The 27,434-nt window shown below is 46.2% G+C and overlaps 1 protein-coding gene across 2 annotated transcripts in view; it reads left to right on the top strand.

Moving 5' to 3' along the window:
- Window positions 1-27,434, top strand: part of CLIP2 (CAP-Gly domain containing linker protein 2) — a 122,674-nt gene that overhangs the window by 6,361 nt on the left and 88,879 nt on the right. For both annotated transcript variants that reach the window (XM_084651109.1, XM_084651108.1), the window contains exon 2: window positions 18,644-18,867. In XM_084651109.1, the coding sequence (XP_084507235.1) occupies window positions 18,756-18,867 (112 nt within the window). In that variant the 5' untranslated portion in view covers window positions 18,644-18,755. The remainder of the gene's footprint in view (window positions 1-18,643; window positions 18,868-27,434) is intronic.

The following is a 27,434-nucleotide window of genomic DNA, read 5'->3' as shown; positions in this document are numbered from 1 at the left end:
CCATTTCCATTCATGACTTGTGAGCGTGTCTCCTGGATGGTGAAGTGCTTCTGAATGTGTAAGTACCCCAGAAAAGGAGGCCTCTATTGGAACAGTTTACGAGGCAATTGTGTCATGGAAAATGTACTGAACAGATTTTTCTTCAGCTTCGTTTTGAATATCGAGTATTTTGTGTTTGTAAAACACTGGTTTAATGCATGTGGTCACATCTCTGCATAGATGCTGCCCCGAGACTATAGTCTGCTTCTTAGTTACATAGCTTCTGTTTATCTCTACTATAGCAGTTCAATAGAGCTTCCACTTAGCTTAGTTCTATCACTTCTGTTTAGTGTATAGCTAACAGAATTACTGCTCCAGCTTGGTGGGTAGGGTCGGTCAGTGTGGGACATTGAACAAGTCACTTCACCTCCCTGGGCCTCAGTTTGCCCTTGGATAAACTAAGGACATCCTTGACTAGAACTAGGATATTTTACTTAGCGGCCATCACAGCAGTCCCGCCTTGAATGGAGATTTACTGGGGGAAAACATGGCAGAAATAAAATGGTGTCTCAACCCGTGTGTCACAAGGAAAATTTCTGTCCTTCCTTTTTTCCCTGCCTTGACTTCTGCTAATGCACGTTTGCTCAGTCCCTGGCTATCCTCTCTTTTGTGACCGGAGCCTCACACTAAGCGTGGCACCAAATCTAACGTTGCTTTTTTGAAGTGCTGCGGCACTTGTGGTGTGGTTTGAAGCATCATGGGGAACCAGTGCAAAGGGTTCTTGGGTGAAACCAAATACAACCATTTAAAAGTGGATGAATGGTGAGGATTGTGAGTTAAAACCGCTATACTTGGGTAGTTTCCAAGGTGGATAAAAATCAATGATTTTTTTTAAAAAATCAATAAAATCAGATTTTTTTAATTGAATTTTTTTAATAAAATGCTTTTTGAGGAAAAAACCTATTTCAAGATAGATACATTATAGCTCAAAGATATCTCATCATGGAATAGGGATTATAAATTCTAATTCTATAGTGTGGGACAATATATTCATGTAATGTTTAAGAAAAGTTTTGTAAATGAGTTCTAATAGTTCATGGATTAGGGACCCAATTTTATGGAGTTCCAGGGGCTCCTGTATAGATTTAAGTTAATCTTTCTCTCTGCCCAATGGGACTCAGTGCTCAGGCTAGAAGGTACCATCCGAGATGCTTAGTTTTGCAGTTCTCAAACTGTGGATTTGTGTATCCAGAGATAACATGCTTGTTAACAGCAAAAATGTTTTTAAATAAATAAATAATATCTAGTGGTGAGAAATAACAGACCTCAACCAAATTGTCCCTCTGCAAATTTGTGTACACAGAGTCAATCCTTTACCTCTCTAAAAGTGCAAAGTTTCAAAAAGTTCAATGAATAGAAGATTATTGGGGGAGGAGTAGATCTGGACAAGGAGAAGAAGTCTGGAGATAAATGTAGGAAGGGAGGGTCAGGCAGCAGAAACAAAAGTGAAACTGTTTGAGCAGCATATTCCAGAAGTCTTGAGGTCTTTCTGAGTGTAGCCTTCGTTGTTTTGAGATCTACCATACCATTCTCTCACTAGAAGGGAAAACCTATAATGGCAGCAGGCTGTAAAATATACCTATCTTGGGAATAAGAACCATTCAAGAAATGTATGTTTGTTGATGATGTTTTAAAGCAAGTCACACCAGTGAACTGGTGGAAGTCACTTGAGCACTTGGATTCAGATTGTTGAAGTGATAATCTCACTTTTAAGAGCAGTAGCTTCTTCTGTTGGTGTAGAAAGAATATTTTCTTTCTTTGGACTAATTCATTCCAAAAAGAGAAATCGTTTGGGACCTGAAAAAGCAGGAAAGCTTGTTTTTCTTTTCCAGATTATGAACAAACAGGAAAATGAAGGTGAAGACGACTGAGTTAGCTGCAGAAGCCAATATTTAAAGTTTCTCATGTTGACCTGGCTGACGTAGTCTATTTTAATTTTTGTTTTTTGTTTTTAAAATATTTCATTTAACTATTTTAGTTAAAAACAAACAAAAACAAACCTGATTTAAAAAAAAACTTGAACGTTTAAATACATTAAAAAAATTCATATGCTTGTTTTGTTCAAATATTATATGTTTGCTGTTGAAGAAAAAAATCCAGAATACTTAACGTTGTTGTTTTAGTTAAGTAAAACAATTTAAATGTCTGTCTGGTGATGTTCTCCTCCTAATCCAGCAGGGCAAGAAAATCCTCCAAATATTAATGATTAACCTGTTGAATTGGAGATAGTTCACCTCCCAGTGACTTCATAAATATCTGCTTCAATTACCTTTGGTAAATGAAATAACCAAACAATCATTCATTTTCTGATATAGTTGTAAAACTAACTGAAAAGTTTTTAAAATAAATCACTTAAAAATGCACAGTGTGTACCTTCTAAAAATGAAACTTACATCTATTTCTGAGTTGTGAAAAACATGTATTAAGGTTATAACAACCAACAAGAATGTACTTATATATATAAAAACCATGATTAAATCGAGTCTTCCTGACTAGTGATTTAAATCGTGATTTAAATGCATTTGATTTAAATCAAATCCCTCCTGGTAGTTCCTTTGCGTTTGTTTTTTATTTATTTTAGGGAAAATACTGATCTTTGGCACTGAGAATCTCTGTATCTAGACGAGAAAAGCAGGTGGTTCCATATTTGGAGCAGGGCATGGAAATATTATAGGTCATACAAATACATGTGATGCACCAGTTAATACATCATCTGGTTAAAGTGGCAAAGTCATTAAGCTATTGGAACTAGAATGAATATAGATGAATAGCACTATCCTATGTGACCAGAACGGCCTCTTCATGGGACTGCCCGTTAATCAGCTATCTGTCAGCCAAACTTGTACTGAACATCGTGCTCAGCCTTGGGAAAGTCTATGCGTAAGTTCAACAGGACAGCACAGAATATTATGGAATTTTTTTCCAGGTTTCGTTGGGATCTGTGCAAAAGCTTTTTGAACTTGCTAAATTCTGTTCTATAGGAGAAGCCTTCTGTAAAGGCATCCCCATAAATGGTGCTTGAGATTTTTAGTCTTGAGGCCTTTGAAGCATCAGCAAGCACAACTTTCCCCTATGAAAATGAAACTTCATACGTGATGTGACAAAGTTCCTCCTCTACCTTGGTGGGTCTTGCGCTTATTGGCGGATTTGCTCGCCTTGGAGCTTCATGGCAGCCCTTAGTTTGGCCGTTTTCGTGAACCCACAGTCCAATATATGAATGCTTTCCAATAGCGCAGTGGCTTGTAGAAACCGTAAGATTAGAAGTATGATTAAAACCAGGCTGTGCGGCAAAGCTGCTCTTGCAAAAGAATCCTGTGCTGGTGAAAGATGCCGGATTGATAGCCCTGTCCTGGGATGTGTACACCCCATGCAGTGCAAGCCTCCCCCCATCCCACCCAGCCAGCTGTATCTGAGCCCTGATGCAAAGAGAGCGGAGCGAGGGAGTAGTTCACTTTCCTTGCCTACTTTGCTATCCAACTGCCGTGCAGAACAGTGATTTCTGCACTGTGGATACCCATCTGCTCGGAACTAGCCTGTGACCTCTACCTTGTGTTGCATAAGCCTCTGCGCACCCATCTGATGAGATTGTTGTGGCTCTGTTGCATTAGCACCTAGAGGCCCCACTCTGCTTGAGGCTTCTTTATGGCAGTCACTGTACAAATGCAGAGCAAAGTCAGCCCGTGCCCCAAGAGCTTACAATCTAAAAGTCAAATGGTAAGAGGTGGGTGGAACAAAGAAGCTGGCAGGAGGGAGGGCAGTGTAACAATGATGGTATGATTACATGTTAGTTGTAATAAGTCACTTCGTAGCAGTAATTGAAACTTGCCATCTGCTGACTTGGGCAGGATTTGAACTGGTGACTTGTAGGGGGAATGCCCTTCTTCCATCTCCAAGCCCCTGAGTCATCCGGAGCTTTTCTTCCGAAGAGGCCTTTGTTCTGGTGCTCCGTAGGCTTAAGCAGGAAACTATATGTGACTAATGCACACTGGCCAAAAAACAAACATTGTTTAAGTTCCTGGCCGCCTTGTTTCCACCGCTATGGGTGGTGGGAATTACATAAATGAGTCTGTGTTAACTGTGGTCTGGGGAAATCACAGAACTCGTCTAGAGACTCCAGAGAGAGCAGCAGTCGGAGAAGCATGAACCATGGTGGGTGGGTCAGCTTTTTGTGTGGGAAACTTAATGTGCTCTGGTGAATCAGCAAAGAGGAGGAGGGGTTCTGGGAACTGGTCTCAGTCAGTGCCGAGCTGCCCCAAGAATAGTGACGGACAGAGAGCAGAATGACTGCAATAGAACAAGAGCAGTGACAGGGCCTCCTCTGTGGCTTAAGGCTCAGTAATAATAGATACTTCACTCTTCCATAGCACCTTCAATCTGGTGATCTCAAACCACATAACTATCCGTGAACTAAGCCTCATGTCATTTTCCCCCCCATGAGACTGGTACTCTTATTTTCACTCTTCATCTGGCACAGAAAGCCGAAGTTACTGGCTCAAGTGAAAGTAGAACCCAATAGTCCTTACTGCCAATACATTCTTCAGCCACAAGACCCATGCTCTAGGGCAGGGGGTCTCAAACTGTTTTCCCTGAAGCCGACCTGTGCAGCTGCTAATAGGCACCCACTGTTAACCCTTCTTGAGGAAAATTATTAATTTTAAGGATTAGAACATATAAACCATAATACTGTAAATAATGTCCATGCTTCCTTTTCATTTTAATGTAAACCAGTTGTAACGAGAGAAATCCCTGGCAACAGGCACTCAAAGCAATACTTCAGGATCTTTGAAACCCAACAGTTTGACTTGACTGGAGAAGGCAGTGACTCCGGTGAACCACTGGGGCCTGCCTCAGCGCACGTTAGAGCTGCAGCCCACAGTTTGGGAACCCCCTGGTCTAGCGTTTCCTCTCCCTAGAGCTCTGGGTTCAACCCTTGCATTAGGTCAGCTCTTTGCTTTTGGGGGTCAGGCAGTGAGTCAAGTTAGTTGTTTCCTTACATTGCTTGTGTTAAGGCCACTTGAAGAGCTTGCCTCCATGGGAGAATGCCCGTGTGTTAACTGATCTGATTTAGCATTCAGCGTTGGGTCACCAGATAGCAAATGTGAAAAATTGGGACACTTTTTTTTTTGGCAAGGGGAGTGGGGGTGGGGGTTGGGTATCATTGCGTATATAAGACAGACATGCTCAGAATTATGTCTCAGCCGGTCACTGTTCCTCTAATGGGATTCCTGTAACAAATGTGGCACCTACAGCATACACGGTGGTCTGGTGTGAAGATTCACTCCACGGCTAACCAGGATGGTCCTTGTCTATCATGCTTAGGTCACGCTGTGTCCGCTAGAACGCAATGGCCTTTCCCTGGAGAGACAAGGCATAGGAGGTTAAAAATACATCAGTAATTGGTTCAAGTGCTTTCAAAAGACTCTCTGGAATTCAGTGCAGTGAGGGATTCTGAGCACAGTAAAGGCGCCTAGTTTCTACCCAGTGGCCTGGCAATTTGTCAAGTGAAAACTTGATCCTTTGGGAGCCACAGGAAATGGAAAAAGTCTGATGCTCCTTTGTGGTGAGGAGAGTTCAAAATGCTGCCATCCAAACTGTTCTGCTTTGATAGTATGATACATGTAGACATAGGGGCAAGATTGGCTCACCTTACTTATGTGAGTAATCCCCTTGACTTCAGTGGAACTACTCCCAGGTTTCGACCCACACAAGGGTGAATTTACCAGAGGTATGCAAGGGAGAGTAGGTGAGGCAGGTTACACTTGCTCCCCTTTCTCTCCATACACATCCAACTTAATTCCTTAAACTTCTCTTAGAAACAAGAGCCTGTTGGCACTTTGCTGTTCAGTCTCCATCTTGAAGTTGGATGCATCAAACCTTTCAGCAGTAAGACTTTCAATCCTACCTTTAATATAAACCCACTGGGCTAAATACTTCCTTGTCTTGCACCTGCCTGTGGGGTATCAAGTGGGTCAGAATGTAGCCTGCTGTTTTAAGGTGAATCTTTGCTGCCCCCGGGTAAACAGAAGTGTATTTTCCCCCCCCCCAAACTTTCTGAATTCAATACCGTATGTTGCACCTGCCTTTCGGTTCCTCTCTGCAAAGTGGGACAGTGCGTGGGTAGAAAAAAAGACCTTAGTCTTGTTTTCATTTCATAATCAAAACCAAGGGCAGAGGTTAGACTACTAACCATGACCAAATCAAGCCACATGCATAAACCCAAGGTGTGACGAATAACTGAGTGAGTACGAGCACCAACTTTAATGCAGTGTTAAATGAAGCAGTCAAAAGCCAGGACATTCCCCAAGTGATGGTTTCTGTTGGAGGATATACTCCACCATGCGGTACATCTGGTGTATGTTAGGGCATGTATTTAATTACAGAAAGAGTCAGATCTAAAAGGGTATGCCATGTTTGGTAAGTTGCAGAGCTGTATGATGGACTGTATTTATCATACCTCTTTAACTGCCTCCCTGGGACTTTACCCACTATTCTGTCTCCTACACGACTCTTTCTAAATAGGGCTGGGTGATAATTGGTAAGTATTTTCCATCAAAAATTTGTAAAGAAACAATTCCCCCCTCCTTTTTTTTTCCAATGAAAAACTTGGGCTTGACCATTGAAGTCTATGGAAATCTTTCCATTGATTTCAGTAGTCACTGGATCAAGCCTAAGATGTCCCACACTGATTAAACCAGTAGGACATGCCTTGCCTGCCTGCCATGGTTGTACCATTGCTCCTATCCCCCCACATGGATGCATGGCAGGACCCATGGCATCTCTGGGAGCTTTCAGTCCCTTTGCCATGTGGCCTGTTGGTGCAAAATCCCAGCCCCACTCCACAGACAAGAACCCCACTCCATCCATGGGAGGATACCAAGGAGTTGGAGGTCATGCAGTTTCCAGGCCCTTCCCTTGAATTTTTCCCATTGATGGGGGATGGTTTGGGCCTTCTACTAGCACAGAGTCATTTGTGTTGTTTACATTACTGATATCTAAGGGGCTGATCCTTCAGTTTTCAATAAGCATGTTGCCAGCATGGGGAGTACGCATCCCTGTTGACTGCCATAGAGATTTTGAATCTGTTAACTGAAGGCCCAGGCTCATAATTATTCCCCAGTTGGTTGATGATGAGGTGTCTGAGTCTCCTTAGCCTGTGTTTTTTCTACTTTGGTTTAGTTTCTGTATTGTGGGTATTTTTATTACACCGTATTAGGCAATAGTCTCAGATTCTTCCTTTGATAGTGTTTTCTTATGTCTCTGTGGCTTATTGAATGCCTAGACAGCACAGTGATTAGTGCAATATAAATGCATAGACTGATTATTTAATAAAAAAAAACAACAAAAAATTAAGATACATCTAGGATTTCCTATTGCACTATGCACTAATTATTAGAAAACCTGGATAAAGAAGAGATTAAAGTCAGACATATTAAGAGATGAACATCTTCCATGCATGTGGCGAGAGCAGTGTGAGGGCAACAAATCATTATGACCATATCAAGAAACTTTTGACTCCTCACCAGGGAAAGAGAGAAGTTTATGTTTGCCAGATAACTACTGTGTAGTCCAGTGAACACTCCATGGTGCCCTTCCCTTAAAAACTTGATTATAGCACAGAGCCACTCTTTTCTCTCAGCTATTTATCACAGAAAATATTTTCTTGGTGAGTGATTCTGGCCTTCTTAATTAAGAAGGAATATCTTTTCTTCCCCCTTCCATCATGCATTGATTAAATTTGAGGATTTAATCCTAATCTAACTGGTGCTTTAGAAATAGTTATTTTATCTCTGACAAGCGGTCAGAAACTTTATTAGAGAAGCAAAAAGGTGAATGCATGACCACGTTGGATCAGATGGAACAATTTATGGAATTAAATCTGCAGCAAGATAAAACTGCTCTCTGTTTTCAGCATCTGCTTTTTTCTTTGGTATCGGCAAAGCCGCAATTTGGCTTTATCAAATCATCCTCTTTATTTTGACTGGCTTCATTTCCTGTCCCTCACGAAGACCTGGACAGTTTGAGCCTTGCCTTCAGAATTACTTTACTCTCGAGGCAAATCCTGCTCTTTGGTACGTATGGCGAGTTTGGATATTCTGAACTTTGCAGGATTCCTATGGCAACAAAGACAATTCCCTGCATGTAGGGAGAGTGAGTTTTTTTGTTTTGTTTTTTAAACTCTGTGCTGTGATGAACTGAGGGCAGAATTTTTCCCTCTGTTGGCCTATACTCTGTGGGTGGGTGGCAAGATGTGTTTGTGCACCATAACTGGGAGCCACACGTTCTTATTATAAGGCCTGTGCTGTTTCACGCCACGCTTGTAGTGACTCTCATTCACTGTGTTGCATCAGCATAAGACTTTGGGGCAGGGCAAGGATTTAATCCATGCTGCCTTTGGAAGTCCATGCAAATTTTGCCATTGACTTAATCGAGTCAGGATATTATGTTCTATTTTGTATACATATTCCATGCTCATCACCTTAGTATCCGAGCACCTTCCAGTCATGCATTAAGGAACATGGCTGACATCCGTTACATGTTTGTTCTCTCATCTTCTCCCCAGGAGGAGAAGAATGTGCAGTGGGATGTCTTGGGTTTATAATATAAATGTTGCTGTGTGCTTATGTTAAAAAAGGCAAGGACAAAGAAATGCACCTTACACTTGGAGAGGAAACTGATGAGGTTTCTAAAGGTCCTTAGTTCTTAGGGGATTCTGTTCTACAAGATTTCACCTCAGGTCTTTGCATTCCTCTGAAGCATCTGGCACACGTCTGGGAGCGGTGTAAAGAACATCCGTGGGAGATTTGTACTAGGTTTAAAGACAACATAGTATATGACTTAACTTTTTTATAAAATGAATGATATACTAGTAACTTGTTTAGTTGCTTTATTAGCGAAAAGTAGAGCTGGTCAAAAAAGGGCAGAAAAATCAGCAAAAAACTTCAAAATTTCAAAAAATATTGGAGTAATTTTCATTCCTCATGGTTGTTAAAAGGAACCATTTTTTTCACTTTGAATTTTTGTCATTAACACTTTCATAGATATATGATTTTCAAAAAAAATGTTGGTTTCCTTCCCCCCACCCTCCTTTTTCCTCACCCCTTTTCCTGGTTACCTAAGGAGGCTGTGGAATCACCATCATTGGAGATTTTTAAGAGCAGTTTGAACAAACACCTGTCAGAGACTTCAGGCGTACTTGGCCCTGCCTTAGCGCAGGGGGCGGGACTAGCTGATCTCTTGAGGGCCCTTCCAGCCCTACATTTCTGTGATTCTATGAAAAAAATTCTGTTTATGAAGATAAATGTAATTTTTCACCCCAAAATTGTTTAAAACATTTCAACCAACTTAAGTCACATGTTTTAAAAAAATTAAGATTCCCCTTCCCACCCCAATAAGATTTTAGTTTAAGGGAACAGTAGAATAAAAATTACTTAGTTGTCACTGATACGTTCTTTTTAAAAAAAAAAAAAAAAGTCAAGTCCTATCAGTGGTACATGATAGAGTAATAGCAGAATTAGCAATAAATAACATCGCTCATATAGGTCATTAATTCTGCAGAACACATTTAATAAGTGGTGTGACCGAGAGCCTCATAAATCTCTGGCTTTCCCTAGCAGTGAGAGCTGGTCAAAGTTAGGGTGTCTGTGTGTAGAGCTCTCCTACGTCTGGGCAGTCCAAGCCCTAAATATTTACGTCCATTTTTTCCATCCTTTTGAGACATCCCAAACACATTCAGTCCACAGGCATTATTCAGTTAGATTTAAAGTAAGAAGGAAACCTACCTAAATCTTCAGGTGCCCTACGAGTATTAATACCATAAAGTCCCAGCAGCATTACGTCCTCATTCCAGCAGGAACTCAGCCATCTAGCTATCTAAAGAGATGCCTTTTCATCCCTCCTTCATTATAGGAAGTATACCCTTAGCCCTCTCCAAAAACTGCATCAAACAGAGCTCTTTTGTAGCACGCCTGGAAGATTACCAAATTCAGCTTATTTCCAACCAAGTGGGGGAACAGCTTTCAGAAATGGAAAAGATGACTGGGAGCAAGGAGCCTGTCCCTCTGGAAACATAAGGGGAGAACTTTCAAAAGCACCTAGGTAACTTAGGATCCTAAGTCCCATTAATTTGCACTGAGACTTAGTTATTCCCCCCTCCCAATACTCCTTGCAGTATTGGATGCCACACTGGAACTTAACATAGCTTATTTCCATCCTTTTGGGAATAAGTGCTTCAGTTCAGATGTTTGCTTTGTGATTTCCCCCTCCCCCCCTTTGGCTGAGAGACTGCGACCCACACATGTGCACAAAGAATCTTGCTTGTCTTGGTAGGGTCTCTCCCAAGAACCCATTAGCACATCAATCGGGAAGCAAGGTAGCTTGCTGTGTTGTTAATGCCAGGTGCACTCCTAGCTGCAGAGGAGAGCACACCACCAAGTAATGAAACAGGTTCGCTCACGTGATTCTTTCATCCCCCATAATCCTCTTCAATACAGAGCCAATATTTTAGTTGTAAACTTTTCCTTTATTCCTCCTCTTCAAGCTAATTGAAAGCCCATGGAGCTTGTCTGCAGCTGCTGTGACGTTTTTGTATCCCTTGTGGCTCTTCTGGGTCTTACATGTATATTTTAAGGAATGGGATCTTCAGTAAATGACTCGATATTAAAGTAGTCCTGCACTACCACCAACCCATGGACTGGAGCCACAAGGGGTTAGTCCTCCTACCACTGGGGTCACCCCACCCAGTCACACCTCTCAATTCAGTCCCCTTCCATCTGCAATGGTTTAGCAAAACAAAGTTTAATTTTTTTTTTGCGTCACTTCAAAAAATTACATGGGAAAGGTTTTTTATTTTACTTTTCCTCTGTATTGCTGTAAACTTGCTGCAAGGGGATTGGGCTAGTGCCTGAGAACTAGAAAGTGAAACAGACTGACTGTTTTCAAAGGCCAAGCTGAACCAAGTGCAAAATGCAGAGGGCAAAAATCAGAGATGGTGTTGATCAGAGATGACGCATGGGGCAGGGAGGGTTATGCAGGGTCATGTCTCCCTCCCCCCCCTCCCCGATTTCTGCCAGGATTTATCTGCTTTGCCCTGAACCCCGCTGCATCCCACAAAACCTTTAAATTGTGCCCCCTTCTCCCCCCACCAACTATCAACGGTTACACATAGTTTCTGGTGTTGATAACTCTTGATTTCATTTAAAGTCTAGCAATATTTGGTGTTTTACTTAACATGACTCCAGGAGCTGGAGTTTTATTAAGTGAGAATCTCAGCTTTCTTTTTAAAAACATGTGTAAGGGGATTTTAAATTGGGGAATGTCCTGCAACACGTTGTTCACCCAGATGATCTGCCAGCATTTGGAATTTTATTTATCTTTTAGCCATAGTATATATGGAATATATCGCACAAGCACAAAATGAATTTGCTATTACTGGGTCCGGAGTCAACGTTACTTCTTTAGCAAAGCAGCTGTGAACAGAGGAGAGAGAGTGTGTGTGTGTGTGTGTTTTGCTTCACAAGCTGCCTCTTTATTGTTAAAAGTGCCAGAGCCTTTGAGCATAATTCAGATGTGTTGCTGCAAGGTCACGCAAGCCCTAAAAATGAATGAGAGGCTATTTACCCCCTTGCCTTTCCCCTTAGAGGGCCACATTCCCCGTACATTGTACTTGTGTGTGGAAAGCTGGCATATTACACTTATTCCAACAGCACGAGCAATTGGGTTTCTAAAGGTTGTTCTAGCTGGGAAGAGCTTAAAATGAGAGCAAGGATCTGACCCTGCAAATGGTTACTTATACAAGCAGTCCCATTTGAAGTTGTGGTTACTCCCATGAGTCAGTATTTTATAATGTCTGTTTTAGACCACTTCTCAAACAGCACATTGTATTCCTAGGCAGCATGTTGCATGGCAGGGATTGGTCTCTTTTCTTGTCAATACTGCTGAGATGGTAACTTTGGCTACTTTTTCTTTACCTATATTTGCTTTCGGGCCCTGATCCTGCAAACGTGGGCATGCATGGCCATAAGATTTAAAAATCAGGCTACTTTTGTTTAGTTGCTTAAAGGTGGATTTAGGACTCTAAATAGTAGGCGTTCACACTTATAAATTTTGCCTTTACGTTTTATGGAACGTATCACCAGTGCTTTGGAGAGTATTTTATTTCCAAATGCCACGTGCATCTGTGACAGTTGCTTGCAAGTCGAGATCTGTATTCTGTGGCTGACCCTGTCTCACACTGATGAGCTGAACCAAAACCTGAGATTGGAATATCCCATTGATTTGAAGGGGGGTGGGGTGGGAGGACAGGTTGAATTCAGGATCTGAATTTTGCACCTTGTGCTTCCCTTCAATGGGATACCAAGCTGGGGCGGCGTTGGATATGGAGGGCAGGGCTCCACGCTTATTGGGGAGAGCAGAGTGGCTCACCAGCAGGGGATCCTGCAGCAGGACTCTGCCAACAAAGCTGACAAAGGCTTCTGCATCTCAGCCCTTTTATTTGTTCTGTCACTCCTGCTTTCCCTCTCTCGTTTGCTCACCACTCTTAAACAAACACTTCCTGTAACAGGAGTTCAGAGTAATAGCAAATCCATCATTGCATCCTCCTTTACGCATGCTGCTTTGATGATTAACTAGGGTTCTTCTGAAGCAATTCTGTCCGGGGTTATGTACTCGGGTGCGTTGCTTTTATAGAAAGCTGTTTTCTGAGCCTGTGTCTGCACTTAGCTGGCGGCTGTTTCCCTTTTTTCTATGCCTGCGAGTGTGCTGAGGTAACGCAGATTCATCTTCTCCTCTCTGGCTCTAAAGAGAGAATATAAAATTTCTGCTGTCAGAAAAGGACTTTCATGTCGTGCATTCCTGGGATGTTTTTTCTTGGCTGTGGGAACACACAGAGCCATTGATTTTAGTCGGAAGGGACTGGGGAAGAATTTAGTTGAGATTTAGAAAATCCCTGTAGTCTGCATCATCTCAGAAGAGGAAAAATGAGAGCAGAAGAATGCAAGCTGGCAGGCCCAACGTCTCCCCAAAGGGAGGCTGGGGTTTTAAGATGGAGTCAGTCTCCTTCATTTTCATGGGGTTGCGTTGAAAGGCGAAGCGCTGTAACCCGAGCAAATGCGACCGCGTGTGGGAAGGGGAAAAGGAATAGGAATATGGGAGGCATTTCCAGTGAGCGGCAGATCTTCAGGGGCTCAGTGCCCATAATCAAAGACAGATTTTCAAAAGAGCTCCATTCCCACGTAGGCGCCTCCAGAAAGACCAGATTTTCAAAAGTGCTCAGCACTCAGCAAACTCCCATTGTGACCCTCCTGGCCAGATTCTTAAGAGCTGATCATGCTGATGTCTTGAAAATTAGGTGGACTTATTTTGGTGCTTTAATGGGAGAGGAGCTCTGTTGAGAATCTGGCCCCCATTGTGGGGGCTGAACATTTTCCGAAAAATCTGGGCCATGATGTATTGCGTGTGGAACACTGGTTCAGCTCTTGAGCTCATCCTCACTGCCCCTCTACCCATTCTAATGGCTCATGTTAAGTGTGGAAGCCGTGTGCAGGCTAACATTTGTTGGTCAGAATGAAAACCATGAATTTCCTTGGTATTCGTTTGCTTGTGAGCATTGATTGAGTGTTTTGAAAGTAAAATCCTCCCAAAATGCTTTTGCACAGAGGTTTCTGCCAGAAGTGCTTGAGTGATCATTTTGAAACCCTTTGGTTTCCCTTCTCCGGTTTTTGTTTTGTTTTTTAAAAATAGTTAGTCCCAGCAGGGAGTAGAAACAATATAATGTGACTCATGTGGCCAGTTGCACCCCAGGAACACTGAATAGTTGAAGATTTAGTTGACGCACATAGTTAGTGGAAAAACGCATAGGCCGCAATATGCTTGCGCGGTATTCTCACCATTCCGAATAATGAACGAATGCATCCAAGTCTGTTCACAGATAATCTGCAAAACAGATGAGCAGGCTGAACTCATTGAATAAATGATAAAGTTCCTATAATTAGCTTGGCTGTAACTGCAAAGCCCTGGATTATGAGACTTCCTCTGCTCTGAGGCTGATAAACTGTGAGGCTTCTTTCTTCAGTCTTACATTATTGTTAAATCTCTCCCTTCACCTACCCACCCTGTGAACCTGGGTCATGAGAATGGATTTAAACAGCATTTCTGCTACAATTCATAACGTAAAGGCCTCCCAAATGCAACAGCAATTCAAGCAGATGAAAAATAAGACCAGGGTGGAGTGGGGTGCAGGAGAGAATGGGTATAACGAGGGTAACAGCATTAATAAAGGAAGCATTTAGGCTGAATATGACAGTGAGGACTGTTAGAATGTGGCATGGTCTTCCAAGAGAAGTGCTGGAAGCCCCACTTGAAACTAGATTGGATAAAATAATAGGAGGAAAAATACCATGAGAATAATCCTGCACTGCCTTTGGAGGATGAACTAGATGACCTAATAGGACTCTCCCAGCTCTAAATTCTATGACTCAACCCTCTCCTCTTTCTTTTCCCTGCAGTCCAGATGCCCACAGTCCCCTCTGCAGAGAAATTTCAAGTCTGGATTGCATGGATGGCAAATACCCAAAGCTGGGCTTAGGTTTGGAATCTGTACTGGACTCTTACTCGCAAGGTTCTTTCCCCCTCTCAGGATCTCTCTACTTTTCACTAAGCAGGGTTAAAAATCAGGTGGTCCAGTTCCAAAAAGCCACCAGTCTAATTCTTAGCAGCAGCAACACCTGCTCTTTGCTGTTTAAAATGCTGAAAGACTGTGTCCCTCAGCCTCTCTCTGGGGACATCTACACTGCAGTCGGAGGTGGGATCACAGCTCAGGTGGGCATATCTGCTCTGGCTTTAATCTAGTTTGTTCAGTTAAAATAGCAGGGAAGATGCAGTGGCCCATGTTTCAATGCAGGGGCAGGCCCATCCGGAACCCTGGCCACCGGCTCACACGGCTCACCTGTCCCCGAGCTGCAGTCACACCTCCGATTGCAGGGAGAGGCGGGCGGAGAAGTTTGTCGCTTTCCCCCGTTCTGTCGATGAGCCGATCCGAGATTTGTGGCTCTTGCTGCGATCTTGCTCATTGTCACAGTCCGGGTACAAGTCAACATTTTTCAGAAGTGGTTTCAGATTTTGGGTATCCCCAATCCTCTTGTCCTGATAGCCTTTTCCAAGGCGAGGAGTACTCTGGGCTCCCATGGACTGCAATGGGGAGAGGATTTCACCCAAGGAAGCTTGGGAGTCTGATGGGGGTGTGCAGGTCCCCAAAGCCCTGCCACACTGACGTCAATGAGAGCTTTGCTGTTGACTTTTATGGGACCAAAATTTCACCTCTGGTGTTTTTTTCCCCCCCACCACTATGAATTCCCTCCTTTCTTGGTTCCCTAAGCTGATGTCATGTGGACATCTTCCTTGCTGAAACTTACTCTGAGCGTCTTGTGTATTTATAAGCACTCAGGACTAAAAAGCCTTGGAATTCTCCTTGTTTTTGTGTTTTCCCCTCCCCTGTGCCCTTCTTCTCTATGTCCACTTGCTGCAGCCTCTGGAGTGTTGCCCGTATTCTCCCTCTTGTTGACCCAGCTTGTGTTGGCAGATTTCGGGGTGGAGGGCTGACACCAGATGAGTTACTTGACCAGTGCCTTAGAGTGACTCAGTGTCAGAGCCAGGGCTAGACCTCAGAAGGTCATTGTTCCCAGTCTTGTGATAAATCCATGAGCTCCAGCTGCCTCTTTACATTGTGCTTCTCCTCACGTCCTGACAGTGCTGGTATCCTTTTAGTATAGTGCTTCTGGAGCTCTGCAGTAATGCGTTTGCTTAGTACTAAGTGAGAAAAAATTTCCGTGCCTTCCTTGCCAGCAGCCAGGGTTCTAGCCTGTTTCTGATGACGTCCACAGCAAAACTTCTGTTGTGGAGCAGGATTGGCTATCGACAGATTAATTCTGAATGGTTAAGATTCAGACAAGATATGGGTAATTTTAGGGAGCTTTTTCGAAACCTGCTTTGGGATATTTGGACCAATGCCCTAGTATGTTAGAATAGCATCCAGGGCCCCCCTGTGCAAGGTGCTGTACATATGCAGGGTGCGAGTCAGGGCTTGACTTGAAGAACTTCCAGTCTAAATAGACGAGGCAGACAAAGGATGTTTTCTCATCCCCATTTCACATATACAGAACTGAGGCACAGAGAGATTGGCTTGCCCGAGGTCACACAGGGAGTGTGCTTGAGATGGGACACCGCATGGAGTGGACTGGCACTCTGAGGTGGTACAGAGAACCCCCTTTCTTAAGTGCCTGGTTGGTGTCCCTCACTCATGCTTAGGGTTAAATTGGTCACCAGATTTGGGAGGAATTTCCCCCCCAGGTCAAACTGGGGTTTTCCTCACCTACCTCTGCAGCATGGGGCATGGATGCCTCCTAGGATCATCTGGGCATATCTCACCTGATCACTTCCCTGTCATCGCAGGGGCCTCGGCATGGGTGGTACACAGCAGGTTTGGCTCCTGAGGGCTGAAAGGCATTTAACAAGTCGTTGTGTTCAGCGTAGGGGTATTGGGGTGACATGTCACGGCCTGTGATATGCGGGAGCTCAGGTGAGATCAGGGGTTCTCAGCCTTTTACTTGCTGAGGACCCCCCTCAATAGGCTCTAAAAATGCCAGGGCCCGGTAGAGGGTGAGGGGCTCCGGGCCGGGGGGCCCTTGGGCATAGGCATAGTTTTATTTCTATTTTGGGGGGTGCAAGGACTGGCAGGGCTTGAGCCAGCTCCGCACAGCGGGGTCCAGGGAGGGAGCGCCGCCTCCCCCCCCGACTCACTCAGGAGGCCACCCACCCTGTCTGGGCTGTGGGGGGACGCAACCAAAACTATAACTCAAAGGGGGGGGACTCAGTTCAAAAAGTTTGAAAACTGCTCAAGGTGCAGGGAGGGGGTAGCTAGGGGCTGTGTGTGGGCAGGGGGGTAGCTCGGGGCGCAGGGAACGGGTAGCTAGGGGCTGTGTGTGGGCAGGGGGGTAGCTCGGGGCGCAGGGAGGGGGTAGCTAGGGGCTGTGTGTGGCCAGGGGGTAGCTAGGGGCTGTGTGTGGCCAGGGGGTAGCTCGGGGCGCAGGGAGGGGGTAGCTAGGGGCTGTGTGTGGCCAGGGGGTAGCTCGGGGCGCAGGGAGGGGGTAGCTAGGGGCTGTGTGTGGGCAGGGGGGTAGCTCGGGGCGCAGGGAGGGGGTAGCTAGGGGCTGTGTGTGGCCAGGGGGTAGCTCGGGGCGCAGGGAGGGGGTAGCTAGGGGCTATGTGTGGCCAGGGGGGTAGCTCGGGGCACAGGGAACGGGTAGCTAGGGGCTGTGTGTGGGCAGGGGGGTAGCTCAGGGCGCAGGGAGGGGGTAGCTAGGGGCTGTGTGTGGGCAGGGGGGTAGCTCGGGGCGCAGGGAACGGGTACCTAGGGGCTGTGTGTGGGCAGGGGGGTAGCTCGGGGCGCAGGGAGGGGGTAGCTAGGGGCTGTGTGTGGCCAGGGGGTAGCTAGGGGCTGTGTGTGGCCAGGGGGTAGCTCGGGGCGCAGGGAGGGGGTAGCTAGGGGCTGTGTGTGGCCAGGGGGTAGCTCGGGGCGCAGGGAGGGGGTAGCTAGGGGCTGTGTGTGGCCAGGGGGTAGCTCGGGGCGCAGGGAGGGGGTAGCTAGGGGCTGTGTGTGGGCAGGGGGGTAGCTCGGGGCGCAGGGAGGGGGTAGCTAGGGGCTGTGTGTGGCCAGGGGGTAGCTCGGGGCGCAGGGAGGGGGTAGCTAGGGGCTGTGTGTGGCCAGGGGGGTAGCTCGGGGCACAGGGAACGGGTAGCTAGGGGCTGTGTGTGGCCAGGGGGGTAGCTCGGGGCACAGGGAACGGGTAGCTAGGGGCTGTGTGTGGGCAGGGGGGTAGCTCAGGGCGCAGGGAGGGGGTAGCTAGGGGCTGTGTGTGGCCAGGGGGGTAGCTCGGGGCACAGGGAACGGGTAGCTAGGGGCTGTGTGTGGGCAGGGGGGTAGCTCAGGGCGCAGGGAGGGGGTAGCTAGGGGCTGTGTGTGGCCAGGGGGGCAGCTCGGGGCGCAGGGAGGGGGTAGCTAGGGGCTGTGTGTGGGCAGGGGGGTAGCTCGGGGCGCAGGGAGGGGGTAGCTAGGGGCTGTGTGTAGCCAGGGGGTAGCTAGGGGCTGTGTGTGGGCAGCTTGGGGTGCAGGGAGAGGGTGTCTAGGGGCTGTGTAGAGGCAGGCGGGGCTCCCAGTGCAGCTCCCAGCTTCAGTAGTGGCGGGGGCAGGTGCTGGGGCTCCCAGCTTCAGCCCCATGTTGCTCCCAGCTGTGGGGCAGGAGGGCACCGGCTTCAGCCCCATGCCACTCCTGGCTTCAGCACTGGGGCTCGGGGCACCGGGTTTCAGCCATGAAGCTCCGTGGACCCTCTGAAAGGGCTCGCGGACTCCCAGGAGGCAGCGGACCCCCATTTGAGAACCGCTGGACTAGATGATCTAATGGTCCTTTCTGACTTTAAATGCTGTGAATCTGAATGTGTGACGGTGGTGGGAAATGAGCTCAGATCTCCTGGGTCCCAGTCTAGTGCCTTAACCACAAGACCATCTTTGCTCTCTGAACTGAGTCTGACTTCTTTGTGCTCTTCTTTTCTCCAGGTCTGTGACGATGGAAGAAGGGGTCCATCATCTAGAAGCCTGACTGGGTGACAGTAGGAAAACCCTCCAAGAGACGGGCAGCTACTAGCTTGAGATACAGAGCGAGACAAACATGCTGAAGCCAAGTGGACTTAAAATCCCCGGCAGGGCAGGGAAACACTCCAGCCCTGTGGGACGGACTTCGGGGACAGCTGCAGCTGCAGCCACTACTGGCTCAAAGGAAGGTGAGACCTGGATTCATCTAGGGCCTGGCCCAAAGCCGACTGAAGTTACCTGGTGAAAAATGCCTTAAGTCTGGGTTCTCCTGGTTTTGAAATCCTCTGTGCTTGTTCTTCGTGTTGGCATAAACAGGCTCATGAGGGCTACTAGGCAAAGCAAGTATATTGGAATGAGAGAGTTGTCCCCCTCTGGAGGCGGATCTACAGAGTTGATAGGGACCTGCTGTTTCTACTTGCTTTAAAGGTTCTGCTTTAGCTTAAGACGTGAGATGTTTGGAGCTGAAGGAACCGGGTTGTAGTCCCAGCTCTGCGTGCATGTGTACCTGTGTGACTGATCTAGTAACTGCATCTGTCTGCAGCACATGGAATCATGGAGTATCAGGGTTGGAAGAGACCTCAGGAGGTCATTGAGTCCCACCCCCTGCTCAAAGCAGGACCAATCCCCAACTAAATCGTCCACATAGGTTCATTTGAGTAGGCTTTTTTCCCCCCTGCACAGGGTGTACAGAACGAAGGTTTGAATTTCTTTTTTAATACAAGTGTTGTACTGTGGTGACAGTCGTGGTGCAATTACAGGGCACTCAAGGGTGGGTGGGTGTGTTTGTGTTTGAAGAAAAGCTGCCCGGGGAATGAAAGCATCCCTCGTCCACATGCACAGTAGGCACTGAAGGACAGGCTGACAGGAGTAATGCGTTGTCATGAGATAATGCAAGAATGGTTTTGCAGTGTTATGATAGTGAACCTTTCTGACTGATGGAACTTGGAAGGGGGAGGGCAGTTTTTGATTATCCTGAGTCAGTGTAGCAATTTGGGTTGAATCATTTGCAGGTGACCTTCATGCTATGTATCCTCACTCATATCCTGCACTGTGGGTGTGTGATCTTCAGATTCTGCATACTGTTAACACATCACTATGTGTAGGGAACGTGATTTAGCAATACTAGGGCCAGGGTTCAGTGCAACCCTAAAAATTCAAGGAAGTGCAAGCTGCCCTTCATTTAGGGCTATAGTTTCCAGTCTGTGATTTCTCCTGGCTGCTGTGTTTTAATTTGAAGCAGATTTTGGCTAACTTTTTAGGTATAAAAATTGTTTCTGTTTTAAAACAATTCCCTTAAAATATATAAAGCGGGTCCTTTCCAAATGCTCGTGATCCCAGGCATAAGCCCAGGTATGGAGAATCTCTAGGGCCTGCCAGCCCCTCCACTAGCTGTTTTCAACACTACAGAGAGTTTTTCACTGAATCCATCCGATGAAGTGAGCTGTAACTCACAAAAGCTTATGCTCAAATAAATTTGTTAATCTCTAAGGTGCCACAAGTCCTCCTTTTCTTTTTGCAGATACAGACTAACACAGCTGCTACTCTGAAACCTTTCACTACATATTTCATTAAAAACATAAACTCAAATGTTTGCCTTGATGGGGACATTGCTGGTTTTAACCTAAAATCTGCCACCCTCTCATTCCTCCCTCAACATAAGACAGTGTTCACTAGCTTTGATTAGTTCTGTGTATGGTTCTGTCCCTTTAGAGAATAGCATTTTTTAGGTGAGTTCAGTGTAGGCACAGAAAGGCCCCATGCTCCGATATGACTTTTTTGCAGGATCGGGGCCACAGTTGACAAAGATCTGCTTTGTCATTGCAAAGCAAGTTAGTCTGAGGTGATGCTTGTGCAAAAGAGAGGGAAACCAGACAATGATTGCTGCAGTGATGGGACCATAGAAGTGTTGTTTTTTAAAAAAAAAACCTTGTGGAATTTCAGTGGCAGGGAGGTTTTATCAATGTATATTTGTCTTATTGACTCTTTGCAACGAGAACCGGGGTTCAGGCAGCTACATCTGCATGCGCTTGCCACACAAAGAGCCCCTCTCTGCTCAGTGACTCTGACTCTGTTCCCACTTCAGTGCCACTGATTTGTTCAGGACCTTTGTAGTAGATAATTCTGTTCCTTCGATGGTGAATAGCACCTCCCTCTGCTCCCACCAACTGTCCCCTGGAGCAGATTGCAAAAACCTTGGGATTTAACTTGCTTTTCGCTGTCAGTGCAAATCTTTTCTGGGCTGCCAATCCCAGTCATCTCATCAGACTCTGGTCCAAATCAGTAGCTGGCATAAAGTGGCTTTGGAGTTCATGGAGCAACACTGATTTACACCAGCAGAGGATCTGGCCCTCCGTGTTGTGTTTAAAATTCTACTGAGGGTGATGTGGTGATGAAGACAGATGTGGCTATTAGCAGGGTTGTTGTTTAGCTTTAGGACCTGTCTCTCACAATTCAATAACATTAAAAGCCTCCTGATGTCTAAGTATTAGGGTGAGATCACAGTTAAAGCAAATGGAGCAAATTCTCACTGCAATGATTTATTTTCTGCAATATTTTCTCTGCTCTAGGTGGGAGTGATAAATTAACCCAGTTCTGATTCCCTTCCTCTAGTTTAGTCCCATAGACTTCAGCGGGCCTAGCTGTGAAGGTATTGTTATGCTCAATAGTATCCAAATCTGCTCCTGGAGTACCAGGTCCAGTTATGGGGCAAAATACACCTCCCCTTTTCCTCCCCCCCGGTCTGCACTAAGTGCTGGCATTTGAACGGTGCTGCAGTGATTGAGAGCGAAGTGGGTCAAAGATGCCTCTTTAGCTACCAGCACTTGATGTTGAGTCTATTTTTGAACCTGTAGCAGAGGGCGAATAATAGTTGGTCTGGCTGTAAGGAGAAAGGGGGAAATACCCATCGTCCATGGACATGTAGCTGCATCAGAGAGATCCCTGTCCGCTGCTACCCCCTTCAAGCTGCCAGTGCAGGGTCTCAGCATAGGCAGCCAGCATGCGTGTTGCAGTGCGAAAGGGTTAATAAGCAATGACAACTGGCCTGATGCAGCCATTCAGCTGGGTTTGGTGCTTGTTTACAGCAGCTCTTTTGTGCCTCTGTCTGCCACAGCCATCCGTCGCCATGATGAATGTGCCCCCAAAGCAGGCCCAACACATGCAGCATGCAGTCTTGTGCTGAGTTTGACCTTTGTCTGCAAAGTTTAAAAACAAGGTTGCTCAGAAGACCAAGGTGGAGAGGTGGGGGAATACTCTGACCTGCACTTCTCCCATGGGGTCAGTGGGGGAATGACTGTATGGGACTGCAGTGGTGCAGAGAGGAAATAAAGGGTGGGAGGTAGGTGGGGAAGGATCTGGCTGGTGATCTTGGGTATGCAGCAGCCACAGGCTGTAAACGGCCTCAGGTGTTGTGCTGGTTATCGTTTCCCTGCTGCCAGATGGACTGCTACCTCTTCCCCAGATCTGGGCAGGCAGCATTTAGCTGCAAAGGGCATGCTGTCCTTGGCTTCACGCACAGCATGGTGATCCCTAGTGAGCTGCTGAAATAGTCGCTTCTCAGAACTGTTCCTCCATGCCTGGTGGGAATGGGACCGAACAGGACTGTGGAGCCAGCCACGTGCTCATCAGGCAGCTGTAACAGCAGTGATGCAGCTTGTAGCAAGGCTGGGCCGCACACTCCCTATTTCTTTGCTTTGATCCTGTACACATGCCACCCCCCTGCCCGCTACCTCACCACTGGCGGTAGGAGTGTGGGACACCGGGAGGGGCTAGCCATCCCTTTCTCTCACTCCCTGCCTGCCCTGCTCTCTCTTTGCATGGGTATTATGAGAGGGCACCCCCACTGCACTCCAGAATCTAGCAGCCAGAACTGCCTCTTGCTGGCAGGAATGTTGTCTCTTCATCAGTGTGCCTTCCTAGCTCGGAGAGGAGCTGTTGGGATGGTCTTGTAGGCACCCACTGAGCATGGATGGGGCCCTGGGACAGCAGCTGGGAGAGCTGGTGCTGTGGTACCTACCCTGGTTACCCCAGCAACTAATGGGACTTAAACAAACCTACACCATGATACAAAATGTTCCCCTCCTTTTCCTGCTGAGATTGGCCTTGCTCTGGTGCCTAGTGGTGCCAGAGTGCCACAAAATCCCGCCCTCCTCCCCTCCAGCTGGCATTGACTTAAACTTTTGTCAGCCACCTCAGCAGCAGGGCCCGGCCTTGCGTGGAGCGTGGATTGCACTCACCAGCCTGGAGGGGGTCAGGGCCTGAGGATGCAGAGCCCTGACCCCTTCCTGCACCCCAACCCTCTGCCATAGCCCAAAGCCCCCTCCCACACCCTGAACCCCTCATTCCCAGCCCTCACCCCCGCACCCAAACCGTCTGCCCAGCCCTGAGCCCCTCACATACCTCAAATCCCTTATCCCCAGCTCAGTTGGGTTGTGGGCATCAACAATTTTCTTCAGCTGGTTCACCAGAAAAAAAGTTTGAAAACCACTGCCTTAGATGGCTCATAGCCTTAAATGCTCTGGCTTTGTGATTCCTGTGGGCGTGGAGTGTTGGTGTGTCTACAGTCTTGAAGGCTGGGATTTTCAAAGGTGCCTAAGGGATTTAGGTGCCTAAATATTACTGAAAGCCAATGGAAGATGGGCACCTAACTCTCTTAGGCTTCTTTGAAAACCACAGCCTTAAAACGTGACTCTCCTTTTGCTATCTTGATCGTCCTTCTCTCCCTCACCAGTCCACCCCCCAGACGTTGGAACAATGGGGAGGGTATGAAAATCCACCACAAAAATGTGACTGAAAAGCAGGCTGGAAATCCAGCTCTGCATGTTGCTGATACAGCAGGGAGGAGATCACCACTAACCTGTTTTCTTGTTTCCCATCGTCTACCAAAAGGAGATGCCAAGTGGGCCTGCAAGCAGCTAGGGAAGTCTGTGTGTCTAAAGCTCCGGAGTTAATTTTCAAATTTCTTGTAGCTTGTAAAATTTCTGGGTCTGACAAACCTGTCTCTGCCCCAGCCTGCCCCCAGACAGTCTCCCTTTGCTCTAGCATTCTGGAGCTGCAGGAATGAATGAGCAGCAATGATGAATGGGGTCCACACAACTTTCACAGCTGGTGGAACAGGTGAAGGCTGCTGCGAATAGAAATGTTTGCATTTCAGTGTGTTTTTCATTCGCTCAAAAGAGCGTTAAAGTAACTCTGTGAATGAGGAAAGCCTCTCCTTTCATGCTGCAATCTCCTGTCAGCTGGCCCTAGGGTTCATTTACAAGGCATTTTATGGCCTTTCAATCCTCTTTGGGATTAGAGAACTTTTAGCAAGGAGAAAAAGGGGGAAATGAATATGTTCAGAGCTTTGGCAGGTGCTGGGCGCTCCAGTGCCTGACAGAGATGGTGCTCAAACTAACCCCTGTGTCCTGAACTTTGGGAGGGGTCAGAGTCTGAACCCAGACTAGATCCACATTTTGCAAATGGGCCCTGTTTTTTTAGAATGTGCAGACCCCAAATTCAAGACCCAAACACCACGTGCTCTGGCATGTCTTCCATTTGGATCCAAAGTGTTTGCATTTGGGGCCCAGCCCTACTGCCAGGAACTGAGGGGAGGCAGGCGTACCTAGGCAGCACAGGAAACTTGCCAGAAGCCTGAGAATTGCACCTAATTTGCATATAAACTCACCTACCTTATTTTTAAATAAAAAATTAATGCGCAGGACCCTCATATTTGCTTGTGAGTCTTGATAAGATGTTGCTCAATGGTGCTGCCCACAAGGAATGAAAACAAAATAACCCCAGGCCTTCAGAGCCATTAGTAAGGAATAGCCAGCTTAGGCTCCAGCCTGTTCGAATAATTAGTCTCTGTGGGCTGTACTGAAAGTTTTATAAACCAGGGAGACTGTGAGGCTCAAGGATGAGGGTAATGGGATGCGGAGGTGTTTGCTCTGAGCTGAAGGTTCCAAGTGGGCCCAGGACAGTAGTGGTGGAAAGTGGGTCATTACTTTCTGGTGCATGGTCAGTGGCCTGCATACTATGAGTTGATAGTCTCAGTTTGTCTCTTTTAGTGACAGTTACCCATCACATCTTGCTAAAAGAGATGCTGTAGGTCAAACAGAAGGTACGATGGATTTGATGCAGGAATTGCTGAGTGAGGTTTCTCCAGCCTGCGTTATGCAGAGGGTCAGACCTGATGATCATAACGGTTTCTTCTGGTCTTAACATCTGTGAATCTAGAGAAACTGCCCCCACAGTGGGCACTGCTTGGTTCCTTTATTGGAGCTTTGGGCACAGAAGCTAAAGACTGACTGAGTCGTGGAGACTGAACAACACGGTCACTCCCTTTGGGTCAGTTTGTGGCTCCTTTGTCAGATGCTGCGGAGAAGCTTGGGCTGTCCCAGTGCTGTCTGATCTTCAGGGCTGTCTCTCAGATGCCTTTCACAAGTACATGACCGCTTACAGAGGGGAGAGAATAACGTTAGGACTCCCATGGAGAGGGCTGCAGATTAGGACTCTGCAGGCTGCAGTCTGAGCATTTCTGCTATGAACTGTGGCAAAAGTTTCATTTTAAAATTACGTGTCATGAACTTTGTAGGAGTTGGACAGATCTTAGCAAAGGTTTGAGCTATCCAAGGGGCAGGGTGGGGGACAGGTAGCTATGCTGTCTTCAGTTTTCTTTCTACAAGTGCAACTGGCTTCTAATGGATACTTATAGTTTTATGCTCTTATTGATTCCATACTGAGAAGTCTGTAAATGCATGCATCTGAGTCCCATTAACATTAATGGGCTATGCCTGCGTGGAGCCAGAAGAGAGTAAACCCATCGCCCATCTAACTTCTCTGTAGGACTTGTGCTGCACGTCTCTCTGCCTTCATGGGTAATCTTTGTTTCTCTTTATTTTATCTGCAACTGCATTAATAACAATGTAAAGAACCTGCAAATACTTTGCATGCTCCCGAAAGGTTGTCTGGCATCTGTCAGAGTACATTCTGGTCATGAAGTGGGGAGAGCGAATTTCTTTTGCCTCTAGGTTGATTTTGTGATGCGATGGACAAAGGGAATGCAAGGAATGAAGAATGTGTTCTTGATAGGGAATTATGCTTAAATAATTGGAACCAACCGTGTCTATTCTGGATGTCTCCAAGGTAAGTGCTGGCATTTCAGCTTGTTTAGCTGTTAGGTTCATTTAGCGTACTCTTCCTTTTCATTAGACTCTAAGAAATCAGCACAGAGGCTGCCTGATGATGTCAGTCTAGTAATTCTCTAGGAAGGGGTTCCAAACAAAACCAGAAACTATCCAACTACTGCCGAATGCAAAAAAGGAATAGCCATGTCTTCTGAAGTTGATTGGTTCACACAAGGGGCTAATTCTTATCTCCATACAGGCTTCATAGCTCCCAGGCCAGTAATGTTAAGTTTGGGTGTTGCACACAGATGAATCTAGAGAGATTAGATCCCCATGCCGAGGAGCCAGAAGCTGCTGTTGTTTCTAGCAAAGGTTTTGTTTTGTTTTTTCTTTTTGTTTTGCTTCAGGCCTTCTGGAGCATCCTTTTGTTCTCTGTTAAAGGATATTCATTCACACTTGCAGAATGGATTTAGGTTAAATCTAGTGACAGTTCTTGACAACATACTGGCAGTGCTTGAGACATTTACTGGTCATTTCTTCCTCGGGTCTCTCTTAATGGAGACCACCTTAATAGCACAATCTTGCACGGGTGCTCAGCATCCTGCTGAAGTCGGTGGGAGCTGAGGGTGCTACGAAGCATCTCTCAGGTTCAAGCCCCAAATGCTTCTGGCACTAATAAGTTTAACACTGATTGTTGCACTTAGTCATACCTACATGTCTCCATTCTTTTGTCAAGGAAGGTATTGAATACTGGAATGCCAATCCAGCTACCTATGGATTATTTGCAATTTGATTCAGATATGTACCAGCACATTACATTAGCTAAACCTAAAGAAAATTGCTTTTAACAGTTACTGCTTCATGGGCCTCTGAAATGAGGTAGGTAGATAAATATGTAGTGGCCAAATACATTAAATTAGGTTCAAAATGTATTCCCTAATAATTCTTCCTTTTTACATGCTTGTGCCAAACAGTTTAACAAGTGTGTGTGTGAACCTACAGAGGAGCAGAAAGAAAACTGCAGAGCAGTATTACACTACAGACAATGCAGTCCCACCCCGCCAAAAACATAGGTCACCCCTAACTATATACATGATAACCCTGTGCATTCGCATTGCAGCTGGGATGCTCTTCCTCTCAGTTCTCTGTGTTTGGGGGACATGTCCATGTTTGGGGGGAATCTGAGTCTCATAAGCAGCGTGGGGACTGTACAGCATGGATGGTACAGGAAGCAATTGTCTGCATGCTTGTAGAGACAGCATAGCCTGGGCATGGATTGATACTATTCAGATCACAGTCCTATTTGGGAGTCCAGTTGCTTGGACTGAACTACATTTATAATGGCAAAAGGCTTAAAAAGGGGAGCTAGGATGGTCAGGCAACAAAGACGGTGGCAGCAGCATCGTCACAAGGAGACGCACAGAAGAGAATAGATCAATTAAGTTTTTTTAAAAAAATATTATTGTGGGTGTGACTAAAATGGTTTGAATGAAGGTCACGTGATGGAGTCTAAATCCAGCCCCTGATTGGATGTGATGATGCTCTCCAGAGAATTTTGTATATCTGCCTCTAATCCCGGAAGCCAAATGTTTACTGGTACTATTAAGAACCTTTTTACTATTTGAACAGGACCTTGATTCAGCTCACAC

Source organism: Lepidochelys olivacea (assembly GCF_965140295.1).
Source record: "Lepidochelys olivacea isolate rLepOli2 genome assembly, chromosome: 17".
Classification (NCBI taxonomy): domain Eukaryota; kingdom Metazoa; phylum Chordata; order Testudines; family Cheloniidae; genus Lepidochelys; species Lepidochelys olivacea.
The sequence above is the reverse complement of the archived record's forward strand: the minus strand, read 5'-3'. Positions and strand labels throughout refer to the sequence as shown.